Consider the following 17357-nt stretch of genomic DNA (forward strand, 5'->3'; position numbering starts at 1 on the left):
TTTTATTTCACTGTTTTCAGAAAGCACACTTATAAGAATCACATTTCTGATCCAGTGACACAACTTACTCCTTTAATTTGTTAAGTAGTGCATTAATTATTGGTAACTCCCTCAGCTGGATAAATATTGTGAGTTTTACTGCGAGATTTGCAGTACGACACAATAACGCTACATTTTATTGGTTTAATGCAACAGCTGAAATGAAAGACTGGTCCAACACGGAGTGGAAATCTGCCCATGGCCAAGCTAAATTATCTATTTGACTGACATGAGGCAACTGAGTTATTGTTCTGTAACCTAAGGCTTCTGTGAAGTGGAACAGGTGCAGATCCCCATAGATATCTTGTCCATATTTCAAGTACTCAAGTAAGATGAAGACCTTGAAATTGTTATTTTTTCCAGATAATGAACCAGTCTAACTCTGCATAACAACTCAATAAAATTGTTAGAGAATAAATAAATGTTACGTCTGCTCATGACCAGAAAAGCTGCTTTGATTGAGTCAGATCCTTTGTGACCTTGCTCTTATTTTCAGGTGCACCTCTCATATTTGTGTTGCCGTGGATCACAGTGAAATATCTGTATGAGAACATAGAGTAAGTACATGAAATGTGAAAGAGATTTCATTGTTGAAGCTTTTAGTGGCAGATGGTTATTCATATTGTAGAGAATAAAAACAATAACGTTTACAAAATCTCAATAAGCTGCAGTGTATTATATTTGTTTGTGTGTGTGTGTGTGTGTGTGTGTGTGTGTGTGTGTGTGTGTGTGTGTGTGTGTGTGTGTGTGTGTGTGTGTGTGTGTGTGTGTGTGTGTGTGTGTGTGTGTGTTTTAGGTGCTGGGAGAGGAATATTAACATGGGGTATTGGTGGATAATCCGTTCTCCCATTTTGTTTGCTTATCTGGTAAGTCTGTGAGTCTCTCTGGTTCTCTTTATGTTGCACCTCCCCTCCTTTACCAGTTTACATGTGAGCAATTGATGAATTCAGTATTTTAAAACTACAACTTTGATAGAGGTTGCATGAAAAGTAATGCGGTAGCTAGAGGGAGCCTTTCCTTGTCTTATTCTACTCTGAATCCTGCAGCTGTTTCCAAAATAGCAGCATTTCTCAGCTCATTTCATTCAAAGTTGTTTTCTAATTCGCGGTGTCCTCAAATTAAAAGCTGTTGCGTTGGTAATATTAGTGATTTTATTTATTTTTTTATAAATTCTTGCAGCATCACCTCCTCTAACAGCAGCTGACTAAACAGCCTGTGCCTCCTGATGCTTTGTGCGTCAGGTTAATCCTTACATACACCCACACTAGGTAACTGTGCAGGGGGAATGCAAACATCAGCGTACCTTTTGTGTTAGTCCGAGTGAGCAGAGGTTTGAGAGGCAAGGCTGTGCTTAAAGAAAGTTTGGATTTCAATAAAGCAGCTTGTCAAACTCTCAGGGATTTGAAACCAACCAGGCTTGCACCTTTTCGGTTGTCCTTAACCTTGTAGGTGATGCCACTTGCATTCAGACAACAGAGAAAGGTGGGATGAAAACTAATAATCCTCCCACCTGTCCACTTTCACAAATCTCACCCAGCTCTCCTGAAAAGAAAATCCTTCTTCTTTGAAGTCTTCTCATCCACTTTGCATATTTAAAAAATTTTTGTTTTTGTCACCGAACAATCTCTTGTTAATGTTTGCAATAACAAGACCCTCTTCTGTTCCACAGGATGAGTCATCCTTCCATTTAGATTTAGTGCGGATATGTGCGTTACAGCCCTATTTACAGGACAATGCTGAAAACCAGCGGCAAGGCTGACTGCAAAATTTTTAGATTCGACACCTGTTGGTTTTCTGATATTAAATTTATGCTTCAATATACATAAACTCATAGCAGGAGTCAAGAAATGAGATGCTTGCACTCACCGTGCAAATACAAGATGGCCACACAATGAAGACAATTGAAGGCCGCATGACAGAATGCAAAAACATTCACCAGTACTTTATAAAGATCTTACCTTATCAATAAAGCATTAGTAAATGAATGTAAAATAATTATGGTCATGAATGTTGTTCAAGACTTTCACATGTGGATGTTTGCTTATGTGAAGAGTAGTTTATCAGAACCTCTGAAGATTTACTGCTCATTCCATGCAAGATAAATGTTGGTAAAATTAAAACTCCTAAAACCTGAGAGCTGTATTATTAAGAGCCTACAGAAAATTTTAGAAACAGCATCTTCAGAATTGGACATGAACTCGATCACCATGCGTCGGTCTCAGAGTAATAGTATTTTAGTTTGGAGGCAAATAACCCCTGCATGTTCAGATATTCCTGCCCCATCAGTAGAAGAAGAAAATTCTCATAACAAAGTGACGCATTTTTACGTGCAGAACCTCTACAAAAATATCAACTGCAGCTTCAAAATGTCAACCTTGTTTTCCCGTAAATTTCTTTCCTCGGTTCCTAAATTGTTTTTCTCAACGTTTTTCTGTGCCTCTCGTCATATTTCAGATTAACTTCTTCATCTTCATCCGAATAATTAAAATCCTGATGTCTAAACTTAGAGCTCATCAGATGAGATACACTGACTACAAATTCAGGTGAGATAACGCCCTTTTATTGAAAATTAATCAGTAAATAAAGCTACTTTTGAAAGCCGATAACATGAAGAATTTTAAAAAGACAGTAAAAAAGACTATGAAGAGTTAAAGACACATTTCCAGTACCAAAACTGACAAAAATAAGTTAAAATCCACCCCGAAAATAACTCTAGTAGACAAATTTGACCTTTTAAAGGGACCCAGAACCAAAGAAAAAGCTTTGTGATGGGACACAGACCTTACTGGTTGATTAGTCCCAGCAATTTATTTCAACCGTCTCCCAGTCTGTCCCCTTCTGTAGATCATATTTAATGTTAACCTTGAATTTCTCTACAGAAATATTTCATTTTTGTTTGAGAGAAGAATCTTTAAATGCAGCCATCTTTGCTAAATAGCCTTTGTTGACACAGACCTTAAATTCAAATACATTGACGAATCAGTGAACATTGGTGGACATATTTAATGAAAGGAAGAGAAGATGCTTCTCAGCATCTCTACAGAGAAAGTGACTCTGTTTTAAGATATTTTAGATGATATTTTCAGTCTAACTCATTGGGTCTGTGATACATAATAAAACAATCACAACTGCCCAGGATTGGTAAAAAAATGATTATTTTATGTGATACTAATTTAATTAAACAGAAGACAGCATTAGAAATGAAAATGGCTTTGCAAATCTACCTTTATTAATCAACCATTGTCTTTTTGTACAGCATATTGTGTTTCTCTCTTTCTTTCTTTCTTTAAAAGCTTTCCTCTGCTATCTTAATTTTACGCCAAATATTCTGCAGAGGAAGTCTGTTGAAGTGGTTGAATTTTAAATAGGAGTTTACCTATTTGCTATGCGTCATACTTAAAAAGTCTTCCCTGATTTTCTTGTCTTTTCCCCTCATCGTGCCCAGGCTGGCCAAATCCACGCTGACTCTCATCCCGCTGCTCGGCATTCACGCCATCCTCTTCACCTTCGTCATTGATGAGTCTGTCCCGAAGGGCTCCATGCTTCGCCTCATTCGCCTCTTCTGTGACCTCCTGTTCAACTCCTTCCAGGTCTGAACTCACAACCTTTTCATCTACAATATGTTAGCATTATGAATCCCATTTTTCATCTGTATATACCCTTCATAAGAATAACAAACACGTTTTTTCCTTTGCTTTATCTGTACTTTCAAAAGCCAGGCGTCCAATAAACATGCATATGTGGTTGCACATTCAATTATTTTTCACTAACACATGCATCTTAATAAATTTAATTAATTAGCTTATTTATTCCAGCAATTCAATTAGAAAAAATGAAATTCATTATTGATAAACAGCAGCTCTAAAAATGCAAATATGACATGACAAATGCAAAATATTGTTTTGCCAACAGCTCGCGTAACATAAATGCTGTCTTGCACAAGGCAAACCACAAAAAGTAAATAAGATTAAAGAAGATGGCGGTTCACAGGCTGCTGTAGCCAAGCATTTTAACGGAGAGTAGAGTTGATAGAACACCGTGGTAGGAAAAGGTGCACAAGCAGCAGGAGAGAACTGCAGCCTTGGGGTGATTTAAAATAAAAAAAAACAACAGAAAAAAAAAGTCTTGAAGAGTTTGACGTAGATGTAGAAGGCATGGACTGCAGCTTGAGTCAGAGCTTAAAGAGCCACTGCAGACAGACGTATACAGGACGTGAACTGTGACTGTTGAATTTATTGTGCTCAAGTCTCACTGGACGAGGAGTAGAGAGACACAGAACCAAAATCACTGCAGATCTCTTCAAGAAAACTTTAGAGAATTTCATGCTTCCCTGAGCTGACAGTCTTAATGGAGATGCTTAAATCATTTACCAACAGGACTTGGACCTACTCACACTTCCAAACGTGCCAATTTGTACCATAAAGTACCATTAATGATCATGTTTTCATTGTGCCTGATTTGTCAACAAACTGCCTTGATTTAATCCCCATACAGAATCAATGGAGTATTGTCAAGAGGGAGACATCAGGCCCAGTGATGCAGTTGTGCTGATAGCTGCTGCTAAAGCAGCACGGGCTTCCTGAACACCTCAGCAGGCTGCCTGAATGCTTCTCTGAAAGGATTCAGAACATTTCTGTTTAAATTCTCTTGTGTGAAATTCAATTTTTCAAAAAGACAACATTTGAGTTCACGTGGAAGCCATGTTCAGCCAAATCAAATAAATAAACACTTGAAATATGTGACTCTGCAATCTATTAAATGAGTCTAAAATTTTTAAATAAATTGCTAAAATATATTCAACTTCTGGGTGAGATTAAATTCAAGAAGCGTGTGTGTTAGTAGTCTTTCCGAGCAACTTGGCAGAAGGTATTTCCTCCACGTTTTATTCCAAAATGTATTTAAAGTTGGAAAAGGCTTTTTACTTTGCCACCCTAGCCATAAATTTGCATTTGTAGTTGTACTTTTCAAACTCACATTTCCAGCTTTCACTTGATTTATTCAGGTGAAAAAAAAAGTAATTCAACCCTTAAACCAGTGTAGCACTTCAATAAACTTCAAAGAGCTGAAAAGTGATGTTTCAATCTGCTTCCACTCTCTGGTCCAATTTGTTACACAACCACTTGGCACTGTGTTGTTACGCCTGTATGACATGAAAACGCTCCGACTGATTAGGGTCCAACGTTCTGATGTCCCACAGCTGATTAAGTCACGATTAGCGTGATTTAATCATGCCAACACTACGGCTCCTTCAATTACTTCCCAGGGTTGGTTGAATGAAGTTGTGAGTAAAGTTACGGCGAGAACTAAAGCAGCGGATTGAGAAAGCAGGAGTATTGCATGTTTTAGCTATTTGTTTAAAATATTTAAAAATCGTCCATATTGTTCAGATTAAATGTCCGACTTTCATTGCAGGGCCTGCTGGTCGCCATACTGTATTGCTTCGTCAATAAAGAGGTGAGGCGCTTGTGCTTTCATGCAAGAAACACTCTAATTAGATCTTTGCCATTGTTACAGTGCGTGATATTTGCAGGGAGGAAGCATTTTTTATATTGCCAAAGTTCTTGGTTCAACCACTTATTGTTTCTTTTATAAAGCTAAAAGCTATTTCATTTTGATCTTGAATAGAAATTGTGCAGCAACAATAGCCATCTACAAATCTAAGCTTTTACATGCAGTCGCTGGCCAACTGTCCTTCATCTAACGAAGTGCTCCGTGTCATCTGCGCTCCTTTGTGCTTCTCCACTCCAATCGCCTCTCAGGTTCAGTCCGAGATGCTGAAGAAGTGGAAGAGGTGGAAGCTGGGGAAGGACATCAACGAGGAATACCGCCACACCCACAGCCAGACGCCGCACGTCAAGAGCGGCAGCATCGCCACCGGGAACCTGACCGACCTTCAGGACAACAACGCCAGCGACCCAAGCAATGACTCGCCGCGTGCCAACAAGGCCAACTGCCACTCGTCCCGCTCGGCTGCGCCCGAGGAAAACCGCAGGCTGGTGGTCTCCTACAGCAACGGGACAGGCAAAGCCAAATCCGCCAAAAATAGACAAGCCCTGCAGTTCACCTTCCCACCTCAGAGAGGCGCCACCAGCAGGGGCAGCAGCACGACAGAGGGCATCAGTCTAGAGGATCGGGTGCAGCACCGCTCGTACCCACAGGAGGGAGACGAAACTAGTGTCTGAAGACGACATTTTGTTTTGGTTTTTAGCACAAAACTCTCAGCTTTCTAAAGATTGTGCACCGATGGCAACCTAAAGGGAAAAAAATATGCAAAAAAACCAAAAAACACTGCATTTAGATCAAAAAATAAGCTTACCATGTTTAATGTAATATTTATTGCTTTGGAAAGACGGTAAGAATGATGTAACGATTTGAAGTGAGTGTGACTGCGCAGCATGTTTTTACTGTAAATGCAGACATTTTGGACGACCGCATTTCCAACATCAAACCTTCACTGCTGCTGTCATCATAAGGACTGATGGGGTTAGGCCGCAGTGTTTCTCAATTCTGGTTCTCACGCCCCCCCTGCCCTGCATGTTTTAGGTGTTTCCCTTCTGCCACACACCTGGATTGAATATGTGGGTGATTAACAGGCTTCTGCAGCACTTGATGGTCATGCAATCATTTGAATCAGCTGCTCTGGAGTAGAGGAACATCTAAAACATGCAGAGCAGGGGGGCGTGAGGACTGGAATGGAGAAGCGCTGCATTAGGGGTTTGTTTGCAGCGGCGGGCGCTTGCTTATGGTACAGGATGGCTTTAAGAGCGCAGCAAGCATGGCTCTTATTTTCTCAGATGTTATGAGAACAGCCAGACTGAGGGATTCATGCGAAACAAATGAATTGTTGCACTTAATGCCGGTAGTGCAACAATTAAAAATGGGGGCTTTCATTTTCCAAAAGACTGTGATTGTGTTGAAATGACTGTGATCTAAAATAATTTATGCCAAAAAAAAACAAAAAAAAAAAAACAGTTCTATAAAAGTAATTAACATTTTTGCATCAGTTGGGTTCTGCATTGACAATTTTTCAAGCTTTATAAGTTTTTTTTTTATACAAATGGCAACATTCTATCCATTTTTACAAACATTTCTGCTCTAAATGAAAAAAAAGTAAATTTAAAGTATTTTGTTGTCGCTTGACTATAATTGGATCTTCATGTAGTCCATATAGTGCTCGTGTTAAATTTATGAATTTCTGTGTGAAAGATTCACTATCACTGCTAAAAATAGAAGAAAAAAAAAAGTTTTTCCTTTCTGAAAATGTATTTGGTGTATCTTATTAAAGTGAATGTAACTCTCAATTGCTACAATTGCACAGCCATTTTCTATGCACCCATACTTTGTGTTTTCTATTGGATCATGTTAAGCAGAATGCATCACCAAGAAAAGATGTTAAATTTGATGAAAATACTTTCTGGTGAAGGTTTTTTATCCAGTTGAATGACATCTGACCTGTACATTGTGATGTAAAGAAGACCAATAGTTAATTTCTATGTATTTATATTATTCTGTCTGCAGTTTGAGTCAGGGATCATATTTATTTACAGAAGCAAGATGTTGTAGAAATATAGAACCATTTTTATAATGTTGTGCTAGAAGAACTGAACCAGCGAGGATTTCCACAAAAAAAGAGACAGAAAACAGTTTGTGTTTGAATGTGGCGTGTACATTGTAACTATATTAAAGTATTAAACATTAAAATGTTAATGGCAGGTGAGTGAAGGGGCAGATGATTATTTCTAGTGCACATGGTTGAAACTTAACGTAGTGTCATTTTTGATATGTTTAATTCCCACTTTAAACTTTAAGCATTTGTCAAGAGGTCGCCAAACTGTACATGGTTTAAAAGATTTAAGAAAAAAAAAGAACTGGTTGTGTCTAATTTCTTTTTGTGAATCCATAAAAAAATAAATTCTGTCAGCAAAGAATTGCTCTTTGGATACATATTGAGTCTTTCTAACATTTTCTCAGCACACTGACGGATGCTTTTGTGAAGTTTGTCGCATAAAAAGAAAAATACGATAAGAATAACACATTTGAGTGAAAAACTACACCTGATTCAGGTTAGAGAGATTGATCGGATTTTTGGAAATGAGGTTCTTCTTAAGTGTTCAGTAAGCTACCTGAGTTACATTCCTCTTACAGATTTCTGTTTCTCATACACTTTAATGTCTCAGCTGAGGAAAGACGGGTTTATTTTCACAAAGAAAAGATCATATGAGGCACAAACTAAGAGACATCTGTCAGTCTTTGAGAGGCTACATATTCATGAGTAAGTTTTTGTTGTTGACCAACTAAAATGACTCCAGGGTGCATCAATGATTCATCCAGGAGGTCACAGAAGAACCCAGAGTGAGAGCTGAAGCACTGCAGGCCTCACTTACTTAAGGGTCAAAGTTCGTTAGATAAAATGGAAAGAAAAGAGAAAAGAAACACTACAGAGCAAAAAGAACACAAAGGTCAAAGCCTCAAATTTAAAGCTTTTTTACTCAAAAAAAAAAATCCTTACGATACCCAAGAAAACAGTTTGTGAACTGATGAAACAAAATAAAACATTTTTGTTGTGTGTGTTTTTACTTTTGGTATTAGACTCGTCTCGTAAAAAAGCAGCCCCTTGATGTACGCTTTGCTTCGCTCAAAGGGTCCGGACTCTTGGAAATTGAGAAATGATTGCTTGCTGGAAGTGTGAACTCTGAAGTTTGAAACGATTGGATCTGATTTTACAAAATCGGGAACGTTTGGCTGTGGTGTTTGACCAGGTTCTCTGAACACAAAATATGTCACAGCATTTGTTTAGCGTTGGATGAGGAGGAGGAATGGACTGAGGAAACACAGTCACCATTGACCTCAGTGTATATCCCTCATAGGCAAAGGTGAAGCAATTCACTGAAATCATTTATTTTTCCTGGCAGCAAATAAGATACTGACTGCTTGCATCTGTTAGGCTCAACCCCGCTTTAAGAAATAAAACAAATAAACTGCACAAACGTTTAAATCTGCAGACATCATTCAAAAATAGATGATTGACTGATTATGAAGAATGTTGGGTCAACGCACCATGAAAATTACTGTGATTTATTTGTTTGTTATGGTGAAAAAGGTAATATGTTTTGAACTGATGAATTATGTATTAGCTGCACACACATCCAGTAATGTATGCACAGCTGCGTTGTGGGTGACTAATCCTGAAATCTCTATGAAAATATCACTTCTACCTGCTGTACATTTACATATAAGAGAAAACACAAACAGCTGGAGGCAACAAGAGAAAACCAGCAGAGAATAGTCAATTAGGGAATGTCTTGTGGATGAACTCTGAGCAAACAGCAGTAAGGATTGCTTTTAGTGTGGAACTAGATCAAGACACATTATAGATCAACATCATGGACATAATTACTTTCTCTGACCCAATAACCACACGGTTAAAAAGTCAAATCAAGTTCATTTGTGCAACACATTTCCTCAACAAGGCAGATCAAAGTGTTTCCATCATAAAAACACCAAACAATTGATTATAAAGCAAAAAGGTTTTGGTAATGGCAGAAATTATTTGCAAAGTGTTTCAATTCAAAAACACGATTAGTAGGTTAACTGGTTACTTTAAATCAGTGGTCCCCAACCACCGGGCCGCGGACTAATTGGTACCGGGCCGCGCAAGAAATAATTAAATATGTCAGTTGTGTTGAGTCTGGATGAGCTTTTATTTTGAAAATCCTAAACCGGATGCTGTCGGTTACGTTTTGCGTGCCAACATGCCGCAGAATGAGTAAGAAACAAGTAAGAAAATTTAGGAAGGGTTGACCGGTCCGCTGTACTAAAATGGTTGGGGACAACTGCTCTAAATCACATGTGTCAAACTCAAGGCCCGTGGGCCAAATTTGGCCCACCTTAGCTTTTAATGTGGCCCTCTAGATTCTAGACTTTCTTACTTGTACCAAACAGCTGCCTCAGCCTTAATTGATATCAGATAGTCGATGGCCTATACAGCGGGTAATAAAACGTCACATTTACTGTGATAAATAAACACAAATGTGTCCAAATTAGTACCACAAACACTTTGATTTTTATTACAAATCACAAAGGAACTGAATAGATATTCAATAATGTTTAAATTTTAAGAATTCATTGATATTATAGCAGTTTTTGAACAAGTTTTATCACTACATTTTGGCACAACTGGCCCTTTAAGAGCCTTCATGATCTCCAGATTTGGCCCAAGACGAAAGCGAGTTGGACACCCAATGATCTGAAGGGCTCTAAAGTGTGGATCTGTGCATATAGAGTTGATTTTCTAAGCCATGGCTGCTGGTGTCAAACAGTAAGACAGAAACTCAAACGTCTGATTATACTTTATTTCACTTACAATGAAACAATCCTGGAAAAGATATACTTTCATTTACTCCAATCTTTATGTGTACAGGTGAATTAAAACCTTTTTGAAACGCAGTTTTAACTTGTGGTAAATTACCTGTATAGGACTTTACGAGGTCCAGAGGAGCCCAAAGCATTTCACGCTACATTCAGTCATTCACGCATGCACACACACACACACATTCACACACTGACGGCGGTGAGCTGCTGGACTGCAGCCACAGCTGGGATGTGACTGCACTTCTGGCTCCTTTCCCCCGGGAACAAGGAGCCAGAAGTGCATTTCCATTTTAGTACTTGCACAATTGTAATTAAACTATCTCAAAGTCAGGAGTTTACAAAAAAAAAACTTATCCAAGAAACAATATGTTCAATCCCTTCTCCTCTGGCTGAAGGCTGCGGAGCATCAGGTGCTGAGGAACAGCTTGTTCCCCGAGGCAGAGAGACTGTTAGCCGCAGCTCACATGTAGCCTCCAAAACAAACAAATAATTGTTCATTTGCACGGTTCACACTATCGCTGTTAGTTGTCATCATTAGTTCCTTTTTGTCTTTAGTTTCATTTATGTATGGCTGCTGGTCCAGCATGTGTCGTTTTTGTATGGGATCTTTGAAAACTCAATTTTGTGTCGTTTCATGCAGAAGAATATTTATTATAACAAAAAGAAAAAAAGAATGTGGAAAGAAGTACTGTTAGAATAATTATGTATTGTTATTCTTACATTTGTAGGTTTATTAGTTTGTTTTTCATTTATAGGTTTAGTATTCACACCCCAGAAAGGAAGAGTCTGTTAAACTGTGTGAAAGACAAAACTTGCTTTTTCCCTAGACCTTGAAGCTGCAGCTGCTCTCTAATCTAGGGATACTCCTTAAAGGGCCTGTGTGTTAGTTCCTGTGTTATCTTTCTCTATATTCTTTGAGTTATTACCTTTACATTCCATTCCTGCTCTGTTCTGTAATAAAAAGACTTGTTCTGATGCGGAGAGTCAGAATGCATGGTGAACACCTTGGAGAAGTGGTTTGCTATGTTTTCTCCTTTTGCAAAAGACATGATTGAAAACTAAAACATTGTCTGTGGTTGTCTTTTTATGAAGGTTTGAGAAATACCTATCAAGTACCTTTCAGGGTGATTTGTTGGTTTTCACAAACTCAACTCTGGACAACCAACTTTTGGAAAGATGCTGAAGCATTTTCATTCAGTCTGATGGATTTATCGCCAGAGGAAAACATATCTGGAAAGCGAGAGGATTTGCGCTGCAAAGAGTGCAACCTTTTGTAGAAAGTTTGAGCCTGACTGTGACTTTATGCCTCCAGCCTGTCTTGACCCCATTTTTACCTGAAGTGGGGCCCATTAATTGCTAATAAATATTTACTTTTGTTTGAACAACTCTCAACACAAATTCAGGATGATCTCTATATTTTAACAAATGAGAACAGATTCAGCAAACACATTCATTAGCAGTGCATGCCTTAATGTCTGGAGCGATGAGAGGAGTAAAACCCTGCTGGGTTTCCTCCATCCCAAACCAATAATAATAATAATAATAATAATAATAATAATAATAATAATAATAATAATAATAATAATAATAATAATAATAATAATAATAATAATAATAATAATAATAATAATAATAATAATAATAATAAATAAATAAATTATAATTCCAATAAAGAAACATTTACAGTCAACATGACTGTAAAAATTCATAGTGTTTTACTTATAGATGGAGCTAAGGATTTGGATGGAAAAAAACGGTGAATTTGAGTTTAATTTAATTTTTGATGCTCAGATATTAAATCTTCAATTTCATGGAAGATGTGAAAGCCGAGATTTTTTCATTATGATTATTTTAACAGAGATGGAGCAGCCATCAATGAGTGCCACCTTCAAAAGCAAACACCAGCGCGATCATTGAATAAATTATTAAGCACGGTGTCTGAGTATATAAAAAAAATAAATCTAGGTTTACTCAAAGGATCCCTGACCTTTAGCAGCTGGAATTGGAAAATTTAAAGCTTGAAATTACAGCCCTCACCATTTCATAAGTACGTGTTGGACTCCCAAATGGATTCCAAGTTCCGGGTTCTGCCTCTCCGCCTCGGTGAAATACCTGACTTCCTCTCAGTTTGCACTGAATAGGAAGTTGCATAAATGAGCAGCACAAGTTCGAACATCTAATTTTAGAGCCGGGACAAAGACACTGTGAGGAGCCCAGTCAAACTGAAATCCATCAAATGTGACAGCTCTATTGTGGAAAGCACTTAAAATCCAAAAACAAAAGCTAGCTGAGGTTTACGGAGCCACCGAAACGAAGGAAAAGGAAATAACACTGCCCGCATCTGTGCAACCGCAGTGAGAGATTATATATAGGTGGAGTGTCGATATTACATAAACATCATGACACGCCTAGTGAGCACAATACAGATCAGGCCAGTGATATTAATCAAACATGCCAGAATGGGATTACAACCATTTCCCCTGATTGCAGTGGCTGCAGAGAAAGATTAAATCAGTCTTTGTAATGTGATCGGGTTCCTTTCATTTTAAGGAAAAAACTGTTTAGAGCCGTAATCAGCAGACAAACTTCAGACTTTTCTTTTTCTTTTTGTTCTGGTGCCCTTCAGATTTGAACATTACGGCCAAAAGACCTTAATCAACAAAGACAGCAAACACTTACGGCCAACACCAAGCTCCCACTCTCTGACCAATAAAGATTATTCAAAGAGGACGGCTATCCTGTTGGTATTGACAAAAGTAAGAAGAAAATGGGGAATTGGACTTTTGACCGAAATGGTTATATTCCCAGCCGACAGTTTGGACGTTAAAAGTTCTTTTGTGTCACATCAAATTACAGCCTCGTCAAAGTTGAAAGAGCTTTTTTTAAAAAAAGAAAATAGATTTAAAAGATTAAAATACAAAAGCTTTATAGTTTTATGCTAGCTTACCTGACACCCATTCAAGATTAATACTAGAAATGTCCGTTTGGATGAGAATTGAAATGTGAGTCAGAAAGAAACAACCAACATGTTCTACAAAAGCAACAGAGGAAGAGTAACTGTCTGATGTTCAAGCACGTATAGAGATCTCTGTTATATGGAGTGGAGCAGCAGGAGGGACAGGAGAGCTGCAGACTGATAAAACATCAGAGAGCTGGAGAGGAGAAAAAAATAAGAAGGTACTCTTAACGGATCAAGCTGAGTTTTTTTTTTTTTAAATGTATAATTCATCCGCTTGCGAACAAGTCAGAGTCGGTCCAGGGTGCGGGGCTAATGACCGGGCCTTTTATACCCAAATAATAAAGCTCATGATCATTTCACTTTACAACACAGATATGCCTGCAACAGTGGATCTTACAAGTTTAACCACCACAGAGAGCGACTATGTGTAACCTGGGACAGGTAAGTTGTGATAAGAACTTGATCGTCATTTTCTTGATTGATCCCAACTGGCTATTTGTTGAGCAGGCGGTTCAGTAATGCATAAGACCAGAAATGATGAACCCCAGAGGCTTGAAATGAGTTTCCATGGTGAGTATCAGAGGAATAGTCATAACCAGGAAGTGACCTAAGGGTGACTCTGTAAGGTAAGATCTTGGCTGATGTTTTAGGACAAGAGGCGGCACAAAGCAAGTACAAGAAATTACAAGAGACATTTCCACTACTTGCATCAAAGTTACGTTACTGTGGACAGGTTGGGCAATCTGGCACTGCTAGAAAGTCCTACTGGTCTTCCTGAGCTATGGACAGATGAGATTAAACGGAACCACAGAAGGTAAAGCTGCTGCTTTACCTTCTAGGAGTATTAGTAGCACAAGACGGGAACGAGTGTCAGAAGAAGACTCACCCTACTTTGCTAGCTTTTAAAAATTCAAAAGCTAGCAAAGTAAATAAAGACCTGACACAGTTCTTATTTCTTTCTCTATTTCTCTTTGGTTTCCTTTAGCAACGACATCTAAATCATTTACCAGTGACACATAATCTACTTTCTTATGGGTTAGTTTAGTCTAGTTTGGGCTTTAAATTCTCAGAAACTAACTAGTTTAGACTAGTCTAGTTTATATATAATTTTCAGGCTGTTGTTTGGCATGTTGAAAGCACATTGCTTCATAAATCATGTACCTTGTATTTATATATATGTATATAAATACATATGAAACATTGTTGAAAGAACTGTTCTCTTACAAAGATGACGTTAATGTCGGTAAATTGGGTCATTAAATATGAGTGTTTTTTTATTCACTCATGGTAAATACCTATCTGTCTTTATTAATGTCTATTTATTCCGTATGTTAAATGTTTTCTCCTTATCTCTGTCAGAACAAGTTAAACAAGCCTCCTAAGAGATAAACTGACACAAACTGTTTTTTTTTTTGCTGTTGTTTCTTTCACCATCCCTCTGAACTATAGACCTAAAATCATAGATTTTTATTCACAACACTCGAGTTGTGGCTCTGCCTCTCCAGGTGAACGTCTCTCCATCCACTCCGTTCTCTTCGGTGACTTCATCCCTGATGTCTGTACAATAAATCAGCAATCTGATTTATTGTACTTATTACCTGATCCTGAGCTGTTTCTGCAGAGTTGGGTGATTGATGTCTCATTAATTTATAATGTCTGCAACAGCTTCCAATGAAGACAAATGTGTGTTTCTTTGACATCTGGCTCAGACTTTCATAAAAGCTAATAACGTGCCAAGTCATCTGTCAGGATGCCGTACCCATGTCCAAAGAGCAACAACTATTTGCCTTAAACACCCTTGTTGAAATAGACGGCGTGCACTTTGTGTCTCAGATGTGTTTGACGAGAAAGGTTGAAACAAAGAGTAATGGCAGGTTGTGCTTTAGATGAAAATATAAGCCAAGCAAGTGATTGAAAAAACTGAATTAAACATTTTATGATTTTCTCCCTGTGGTAACTACATGTTTCATTAGTCAATGTTTTTTCTCCAAAACCTGAAATGATATTCTTCGCTGGTTGCTCATATGTTGCCATTGTTACATATTCTTCCAAACCGGTTTAGTGGAGCACGCAGGTGAAAGTCAAAAGCTTCCTGATGCTTTCAAAGCAGTTTGTGGAAAATTCAGAGCAAATCAACTTGTCACAACCTTTCAATAGTACAAATACAAAGTATTAGTTGACTGCACCAGCTGCAAAGTACGTAAAGCTGAAAGACAGTAGATTGCTTTGTGAAAACTTACCAAGTGTTATGACTCCAAATTCTCAGAATTACAAAAGGGTACTAGTGCAATATTATAGAGCAATTCATATTAATGCACGTTAGGGTTTCCTGTTTATGAGGTGAAAAGTTTAGATTTGGTCATCAAAACAAGAACGCCATGGTAGACATGGGAAGTCCAACTCTATACCTTGGTTCTGCATTCTGAGAATTGACTATTACAGTTTACAAAAAGCCCTTCACTTGTATTTGAAATGCACTTATCAACTACAACTCACTTCATTGCATTTTGCTGTTAAAATATACAGTGTGATGATTCTTACTTCATAGTTTGATGAAACCTTTAAACTGAATACAGCAGACAAATCAAATCAATTATATTACTATTTTTGCATTATGTTTTATTGTTGTACTTTTTCCCACTCTGCTTGGATTTAATCCCTGCACAATGTGAGGCTCTGACTGACTGCATGCTCATCAATGTAGTCAACTTCTTCAAGCCGGCTTGAACAACAGATCAAAACACCGTGCAGCTAATTTATCTAGAACTGATTATTTGGTCTGTACAATAATAAAAAACACGACTTTTTGATGTTATTGCCAAGAGAATATCATCCCATTTTCCTTTCTCTTTTCTGCATGACAATCCCTTTGCTATCCACGAGCATTTTGGCCACAACATATTGTCACACATGGAAGTGGAACTCAAACTTTCTAAATATGTTATTGCTAATTGGATCTTAAATCCCGGGGACTTGAAACATTGAAGCCCGCCAAAATTTGCATACAAACAAATACTGAAATATCAAAAAATGATCCCGTTTTAACACATTATGTAGATCCAGCGGAAACTCGCTTTATGAAATTAGAGATAAATAATCATAGCAGAAAATGCTCTTTATCTTACTATGTTGTAAAAGTTTGTACTACAATTTGTTGTTTTAGGGTGTCCCCTAAAAACTCTGCTTTTTTGGAACTGCTATTCTTATCTTCGACCGTATTCGTTGGTTTATGTCAACAGTGTCACAGTTTCAGATAAATGAGGCCTCAGAGACTTTGTGTTTGTTTAGCAACAGATTTGCCAGTCTACCATGTTCTTCAGAGTTCTGTTGAGAGCAGTAAAAGCAAATGGTGGAAGTGGCTCATATGTCGTGTGAAAAAATGTGTGCGTGTGTGTGAGAGAGAGAGAGAGAGAGAGAGAATCTGCTTTCTTTCTGGACTTATCTCACAACATGCTTCTCTATCATGAAAGAAAGAAATCCTATTTCGGATCTGTTCTCCTTGTTCTACCTGCCCTTTTGCCCATCTGGACTGTTTACCTGACCTCTGAGGCTTAGATTACAGACCAAGCAACTATGCTCTACTTTATCTTGAGACTTGATTATGAAGTGTGTATAAGCTCTCTAACCCAGTCACCAGAGTTTCTGCACTTCAGGACGTCACCATCATTGGTTTTCTGCATATAGATGCTTTACCTTTATGCAGTCCTGCAGGCGAAACAGTCTCCAGTAAACTCACACCAGTGAATCCTCAGCTACATTTTATCCAAGAGGATCTAAATTAATCAAGTTCAGAGTCTCTGGAGAGGATTTCCAGGATAGCCCTGCATTTCCTGATGATGCAATTCATCCCAGTCACTCACCAATCTATCTCCTCCACAGAGTCTAACCAGAAAACGCAGACGCTGCTGTCAACCAACTTGATCATTCCGTTGTTTGGAAATAAAGAAACATTTAACCTCCCCCAGGGAGTGGTTCTTGTTATTTGTCC

The 17357-nt window shown here is 38.1% G+C and overlaps 1 protein-coding gene across 1 annotated transcript in view; it reads left to right on the forward strand.

The window, feature by feature from the left end:
- Positions 1–7964, forward strand: part of gcgrb (glucagon receptor b) — a 56208-nt gene extending 48244 nt beyond the window's left edge. The window contains exons 9-14 of the mRNA XM_044114439.1: positions 536–596; positions 836–905; positions 2494–2582; positions 3485–3629; positions 5452–5493; positions 5799–7964. Coding sequence (XP_043970374.1) covers positions 536–596; positions 836–905; positions 2494–2582; positions 3485–3629; positions 5452–5493; positions 5799–6221 — 830 coding nt within the window. The 3' untranslated portion in view covers positions 6222–7964. The remainder of the gene's footprint in view (positions 1–535; positions 597–835; positions 906–2493; positions 2583–3484; positions 3630–5451; positions 5494–5798) is intronic.
- Positions 7965–17357: the final 9393 nt, after the last annotated feature.

This window comes from Gambusia affinis, linkage group LG04 (assembly GCF_019740435.1).
Source record: "Gambusia affinis linkage group LG04, SWU_Gaff_1.0, whole genome shotgun sequence".
In the NCBI taxonomy this organism is placed as follows: Eukaryota; Metazoa; Chordata; class Actinopteri; order Cyprinodontiformes; family Poeciliidae; genus Gambusia; species Gambusia affinis.